The sequence below is a fragment of the Heterodontus francisci genome, chromosome 1 (genome assembly GCF_036365525.1).
Source record: "Heterodontus francisci isolate sHetFra1 chromosome 1, sHetFra1.hap1, whole genome shotgun sequence".
Classification (NCBI taxonomy): Eukaryota; Metazoa; Chordata; class Chondrichthyes; order Heterodontiformes; family Heterodontidae; genus Heterodontus; species Heterodontus francisci.
The window spans coordinates 19,160,670-19,168,183 of NC_090371.1; the positions used below are offsets into that span (position 1 = coordinate 19,160,670).

At 46.4% G+C, this 7,514-nt stretch overlaps 1 protein-coding gene across 1 annotated transcript; it reads left to right on the forward strand.

Annotated features, from left to right (window-relative positions):
* The first annotated feature begins 4,528 nt into the window (after positions 1 to 4,528).
* On the forward strand, positions 4,529 to 5,740 carry LOC137370987 (G-protein coupled receptor 151-like). The gene has a single exon (XM_068033311.1). The coding sequence runs from the start codon at positions 4,529 to 4,531 to the stop codon at positions 5,738 to 5,740; it is 1,212 nt and encodes a 403-aa protein (XP_067889412.1).
* The last annotated feature ends 1,774 nt before the right edge of the window (positions 5,741 to 7,514 follow it).

A 7,514-nucleotide genomic window follows, 5' to 3' on the forward strand; every position in this document is an offset into this window, starting at 1 on the left:
GGGAATATGGAATTAATGTAGGATTAGTATAAATTGGTGGTTGATGGTCAGCAGTCTCAGTGGGCCAAAGGGCCTGTTTCAATGCTGTTTCTCTCTATGACTCTATGATCTGATAGCCATTGCAGAGACGTGGCTGCAGGATGACAAGGATTGGGTTCTGAATATTGAGGGGTATATGACATTCAAGAAGAATAGAAAGCTAGGTAAAGTTGTAGGGATAGCACTGTTATCCAAGGATGGCATTGCTGCAATAGTTAGAGATGTAGAATCAGTTTGGGTGGAGAAGAGGAAAGATGTCACGAGTGGGAGTGGTCTACAGGCCCCCTAAGAGTAACCACAATGTAAGAAGAAGCATATGAGAAGAAATATTGGGTGCTTGTGATAAGGGGATTGCAATAATCATGGGTGATTTTAACCTACATATAAACTGGAAAAATCAGATTGACAATAGTAGCCTGAATGAGGAGTTCATAGAATGATTTCAAGATAGTTTCTAAGAGCAGCAGACTCTGGAAACAACCAGAGAGCAGGTTATATTAGACTTGGTGTTGTGTCATGTGACAGGATTAATTAATGACCTCAAAGTAAAGGCATCTCTAGATGGCAGTGACCACAATATGATTGAATTTTACATCCAGTTTGAAAGAGGGAAGAGTGGGTCTAAGACTAGTATTTTAAAGTTAAATAAGGGCAACTATGTAGGTATGAAAGCTGAGCTTGCTGAAGTGAACTGGGTTACTAGGCTGGAAGATAAATCAATAGAGAAGCAGTGGCAGACATTTAAGGGGATACTCAGAATAAGTATATTCCTACTATAATGAAAAATTGTAAGGGGAGGACCCACCAACCGTTGTTAACTAAAGAAGTTAAGGAAAGCATCAAAATTAAGGAAAAAACATATAATTGCACAAAGATGAGTGGCAGGTCAGATGATTGGTCAGAATATAAAGAATGGCAGAGAATGGCTAAAAGGTTAATCAGGAGAAGGAAATTAGAGTATGAGAGGTGGCTAACTAGAAATGTACAAACAGTAGCAAGAGTTTCTACAGGGATTTAAAAAGGAAAAGAGCAAGTAAAGTGAGTGTTGGTCCTCTAGACAGTGAGAATGGGGAATTATAGTAGATAATAAGGAAATGGCGGATGAAATGAACAAATATTTTGCTTTTGTCTTCACTATAGAGGATACAAAAAATTCCAGTAATAGCTGTAAATCAGGAGATGGAAGGAAGAGAGGAACTTGGGAAAATTACAATCACCAGGGAAGCAATACTGAGCTGCAGGCTGACAAGTCCCCGGGTCCTAATGGACTTCATCCTAGGGTCTTAAAAGAGCTGGCTAATGAGGTAGTAGATGCGTTAGTGGTAATTTTTCAAAATTCGCTTGATTCTCAAAGGTTCCATCAGACTGGAAAATAGCAAATATAACCCTTCTATTCAAGAAGGGTGGGAAGCAGAAAACAGACAATTATGGGCCAGTTAGCTTCACGTCTGTCATGGGGAAGGTGTTAGAATCGATCATTAAGGCGGTTATAGCTGGGCACATAGAAAAACTCAAGATAATCGGGAATAGTCAGCATGGTTTTGTGAAGGGGAAATCATGTTCAACCAACTTGTTGGAGTTTTTTGAAGGAGTAACATGTGCTGTGGATAAAGGTTCAGCCCGTTGATGTACTGTACTTATATTTCCAGAAGATATTTGACAAGGTGCCACATAAAAGGCTATTGTGTAAAGTAGGAGCTCATGGTGTAGGGGGTAACGTATTAGCATGGATAGATGATTGGCTGGCTGGCAGAAAACAGAGTATGCATAAATGAGTGACAGGGTGTGATGAGTGGAGTCCTGCAGGGATCTGTGCTGGGGCCTCAACGTTTTACAATTTATATCAATAACTTAGATGAGGAGAGTGATTGCAGGTAGCTAAATTTGCATATGACTCAAAGATAGATAGGAAAGTATGTTGTGAAGAGGAATTAAGGAGGTTGCAGACCGCTATCGATCGGGCAAAAATCAGGCAGATGGAGTATAATGTGGGAAAATGTCAAGTTGTTCACTTTGGCAGGAAGAATAAAAAAAGCAGATTATTACTTAAACAGAGAATGGCTGCAGAATTCCAAGGTGTAAAGGGATCTAGGTGTTCTAGTGCATGCCGGTAAAGCAAGTAATAAAGAAGGCTAATGGAATGCTATCCTTTATTACAAGAGGAATTGAAAATAAAAGTAAGGATGTTATGCTTCAGTTATACAGGGCATTGGTGAGACTATGGGCTGAATTTAGCTTCACCACCCACCCCTCCGCCCCCGGCCCAACCCAGGCATCGGGGTCTGTGGCGGGGAGGCCTGAAGGTCGCTCCGGAGGAGGCCCACGCCCAACCCTGATGCCGTGAGGGCCCGGCCCGATCTTTAGGAGGTGGCGAGGCCTCGTGGTAGCACCCCCCCCACCACTTGGTGATGGGCCCGGCCTTTACATATTTAACTAAATTGGCATACCTGAGTTAATTGCATGCTCACCACTGCCTCTGGTCCCATTGCGATCTTTGTGCTGCTGTCCAGCACACCCACATCCAGAGAATCGAGGCACCACTCTGGTTGGGAGGGGGGAGCAAGTCATTTTTTTTCTGTGCAAAAGGTGGGGCGGGGGGGGGGGGCGGGGGGGGGGGGGGTGGGGTGGCAGCAGCGATAAATTCTTCTCATTGGTGGAGGGGATATTGGGAAGGGATAAAGTTTATAGTTTATGCACTTGAGGGGGGGGTGGGGGCGCGGGGAATGGTCATTTGAAAAGGAAAGTCTTTTGGGCTGGAGAGGGCAACCATTCCATTTTATGATCATTGGGTGGGAGTAGGCCAAATGTACTGCCTCTAACTGTTTTTATTCTTCTCTTCCAAAATCTTAGCATCTGCCAGAAGAGCTCAAATCCCTTAATCCCTTTAAAAATGGCATCAGCGCCTGCACACAGACAGCTGACGTCATTGCCAGTGACAGACAAGCCGTCCCCTCCATGTGATTGGGGTGGGGGGAACGGGCTGTCCCGTCCATTCAAATAAGCTGCCGTACAAAAGATTGTGGTGGCTCACCAACATAGGGCCAGAGGGGCCAGGTGCTGCTTTCTTTGCCCATCGCTGACCTCGGCGGCAGCAGAAGCAGATTCCGGTCCACATCTTGAATACTGTGTGCAGTTTTGGTCTCCTTATTTAAGGAAAGATGTAAATGCATTGGAGGTGGTTCAAAGGAGGTTTACTAGATTGATACCTGGAATGAGTGAGTTGTCGTACGAGGAAATGTTGGACAGACTGGGCTTGATTTCACTGGAGTTTAAAGAGTGAGGGGAGACTTGACTGCAGTATATACGATCCTGAAGGTCTAGACAAGGTGAATGTGGAAAGGATGTTTCCTCTTGCTGGTGAGTCCAGAACTAGGGGGCACTGTTTGAAAATTAAGGGTCGCCCTTTTAGAACAGAGATGAGGAGAAATTTTTTCTCTCAGAGTGTTGTGCGACTTTGGAAATCTCAGCCTCAGAAGGTGGTGGATTGATTATTGATTATTTTTAAGGTGGAGGTAGATAGATTCTTGTTAAGCAAAGGAATCAAAGGTTATCGGGGGGTAGATGAGAGTGTAAAATTCGAGACACAAACAGATCAACCATGATCTTATTGAATGGTGGAGCAGGCTCAAGGGGCCAAATGGCCTACTTCTGCTCCTAATTTGTATGTTGATATATATGTTCGTATCCTAAAGTTCTGAAAGGCGCCATGTCATGGCACATTCTTTCTTTCTTCTATCCCATTGGAAGTCACTTTCCTAGAATTTTAGAACCTTACAGCAAAGGAGGCCATTCAGCCCATCATGCCTGTGCTGGCTCTTTGAAAGAGCTATACAATTAGTCCCATGCCTCCTCTGTTCCCCATAACTCTGTATTTTTTCCTTCCAAGTACATATCCAGATGCCTTTTGGAAGTTACTACTGCATCTGCTTCCACCACACGTTCAGGCAGCGCATTCCGGATCACAACAACATAGTGTCTCCAAAAATCTTCTCATCTTCTCCCTGGTTCTTTTTTTCAATTATATTAGATGTGCTGCATATCAATTAACGTTTATAAGTAGCTGCATAGTTTTAAATTGGTTTGGCTGAAAACGTAAGTTTGGCTAACAGTGTGAGCAATGTCTGTGAAATAAGTTTGAATTTGTGTGTCTTTCTGTGTGGCTTAGTATGATCTAAATTCTAACTTGTGTCATTTGAAGCTCTGGTGTGCAATGAGTTAAAATCCTCCTCGGATTAAAAGCGCAGGGTCTGAGGGTGGGCTGTGGAATTAGTTAGAAATCGTTCTTCCAGGCACCAGACAGAAACCTTTTGGGTGACGTATTTGTCTTTCCGAGTTATTTATAAAAGCATCTCTAGTCCTTTCTTCTAATATCACCCCCCACCACCCCATCCCCCATTCCCAGCTCCTTTCCTCCCTCCTCCCCTCTGCTCGAATCTTTGGCTTTACGGTTTCAGCACCACAGCGCCGCAGAACAGCTCCTAGGGTCCAGATGCTAGAATTCAGCACCATGAACAGCTCCGCCGACCTGTTGGAATACGCTGGTGGATTCCAAGCACTCGAGGAAGAGGACCTGAAGGTCGCCCTGCCCATCGTTCTGGGAATCATCTGCCTGGTAGGCTTGGCAGGTAACACGATGGTCGTCACAGCTCTGATGTACGACTTCAGGCAAGGCAAGAGCTCCGTGGTCAACGGCTTGATTCTCATCTTGAGCGCCACCGACCTCCTGATCCTCCTCTTCTGCGCCCCTCTCCGCGCCGTCACCTACTCCAAACCAAGCTGGTCCTTCGGATGGCTTGTGTGCAAGTCCTCGGATTACTTCCTGCACGCGTGTTTGTCGGCCAAAAGCTTCACTCTGGCGGCGGTTGGACACGCCCGTTACAAACAAGTGGGCAACCCCCCAAAATACATCCACTTTAAATGCCAACGCGTGATGACATTGGCATGTGCCATCTGGTCAGTAGCCCTTCTCCTCCCCATTCCTCACGGGCTCTTCTCGACCACTAAGCGCAGTGGAAGGGAAACCTCCTGCGTCCTGGAGATACCCCCTTACGCCTCGAATTTCATGAAAGCCTTCGGCATAGTTTACCCGATGGCAGCCTATGGGATACCCATGACCTTTGCCATCACATGCTACATTAAAGCCCTCCTGATAAACAAGCCCAGGAGAAACAGGACCCCGAACCGGAGGCACGAAATCAGGAGGGTCACCATCATGTTGTGGGGTCTGACTGTCGCTTTTGCAGCCATGAGAGTCCCGGACTGGGTGGCGTGGATCTGGGCGAGGCACCGGTACATGGGCAGCCCCATGCCTCCCACCGCTTTACTGGTCCTGGCGCAGGTTGTTCTGTTCGCCAACTGCACGGTCAATCCCCTGGTGCTCCTGGCCGTGTCTGAAGACTTCAAGGAAGGCTTAAGAAACATCTGGAAGCTGGCCACCTGCAGAAAGGCCAGGAGGAGAAGCGCAGATGGACAAGCGGCAGCCGCCACCTTCGGCGAGAAGGACTCGGTGGCGATGGCAAAGAGCGCGGCGCGTTCTCTCAGCGTTCTGCCGACCGTCTCAGCCAGGGAAGATATGATCATTTGCCGGGACGAAGCCCAGAACATCCCGCCTGATGTCCAGCACTTCTGGCAGGACAGGAAGAACGCGGCCCCGCCAGAAAACAATGACCCAATCCCATGGGAGCGCCAAGAAAACTCGTAACAAAAATCAATGGAATTCTGCAAGGGGCTGGATGCAAACAGTAGCTGTTCTGATTTTTCCCTCTCGAAGTAAGTCATTCCAAACTTTCAAAGCTGCAGAGTTATTTCGTTTATTTAACAATGGTGTATAACTACAGCCAAGCACCTACAAGTGTTCTGACAATTGCCTGTTGCAACACTAATCGCTAAACAGGACTCCAAATGTAGGCGAGTTGGACCGTGACAACATTCCCTTCTGTAACAGTTCCCAGAGGCCTGGGTCTCAAAAGTTTATCCGACACCCCGTCCTCCTCGCAGCATTTGGAAAACCCAATTTTGCTTTCATAAATTAACTTCTAAAAGCGACTCTGACTGTTTTAAGAAGTCCTGCATTCTGGTTGGTCAAGATGAAAACGCCATCAGAAGAAGTTACTGTCGCAAGTTTGTCCCAGAAATGGACCCAAGAGGTTGAGACCAAAGCAAACTTTGGAGGAATTAACGGCAATAGGTGCGAAATGCGAATGCGCCCAGTGCGAATTTAGCGCGTTATAAAAGGAGTGGGACTGTCTCTTTTGAGTCCGAACACAAACTAAGTCCCTCACACACTTTATCCTGAATACATCCCCGATTTCAGAGGATCAATTCCAGTATCCTCACTAAATGGAATCATAGAATGGTTACAGCACCCGAGTGTCTGCACTGGCTTTCTGCAAAAGCAACTGAACTAGTCCCCACTCCCTCCCCCCCCACCCCCCCCCCCCCCACCCCCACACCATTCCCTAGCCCTGTAAATGTTATTTTCTCTTCAGGTGTTTATTCAATTCCCTTTTGAAAGCCCGGATTGTATCTGCCTCCACCACCCTCTCAGGTAGTGCATTTCAGATTCTAACCATGGGCTCATTAAACACGTTTTTCTTCATGTCATAGTGGGTTCTTCTGCCATTCACGTTAAGTTGAGGTCTTTTGGTTCTTGATCCTTCTGCCAATGGGAACAGTTTTTCTCTATCTAGACCCCTCATGATTTTGAACACTTCTATCAAACCTCCTCTCAACCTTATCTTCTCCAAGGAGAACAACCGCAGCTTCTCCATTCAATCCATGTAACTTTTTTAAATTCGCTCAAGGGACGTGGGCAATGCTGGCTAGGCCAGCATTTATGGCCCGTCCCTAACTGAAGTTTCTCATCCCCGGAACCATTCTCATAAATGGGCGGCACAGTGGCGCAGTGGTTAGCACCGCAGCCTCACAGCTCCAGCAACCCAGGTTCAGTTCCGGGTACTGCCTGTGCGGAGTTTGCAAGTTCTCCCTGTGTCTGCGTGGGTTTCCTCCGGGTGCTCCGGTTTCCTCCCACCTCCAAAAGACTTGCAGGTTGATAGGTAAATTGGCCATTGTAAATTGCTCCTGGTGTAGGTAAGTGGTAGGAGAATGGTGGGGATGTGGTAGAGAATTTGGGATTAATGTAGGATTAGTATAAATGGGTGGTTGTTGGTCAGCACAGACTCGGTGGGCCGAAGGGCCTGTTTCAGTGCTGTATCTACAAATAAAATAAATAAATCTTTTCTGCACCATCTCAAGCCTTCACCTCTTCCCTAAGTGTGATGCCCAGAATTATACACAATACTCCAGTTAAGGCTAAACCAGACGTTTATAAACGTTCATCATATATTCCTTGTTATGAAGGCTAGTGTCCCTTTTAATCACTTTCTCAATCTGCCCTGCCACCTTCAATGATTCATGTACATATAGCCCCCAGTCCCTCTGTTTCTGCACTCCCTTTTTGTGTTTTATTTTATTTT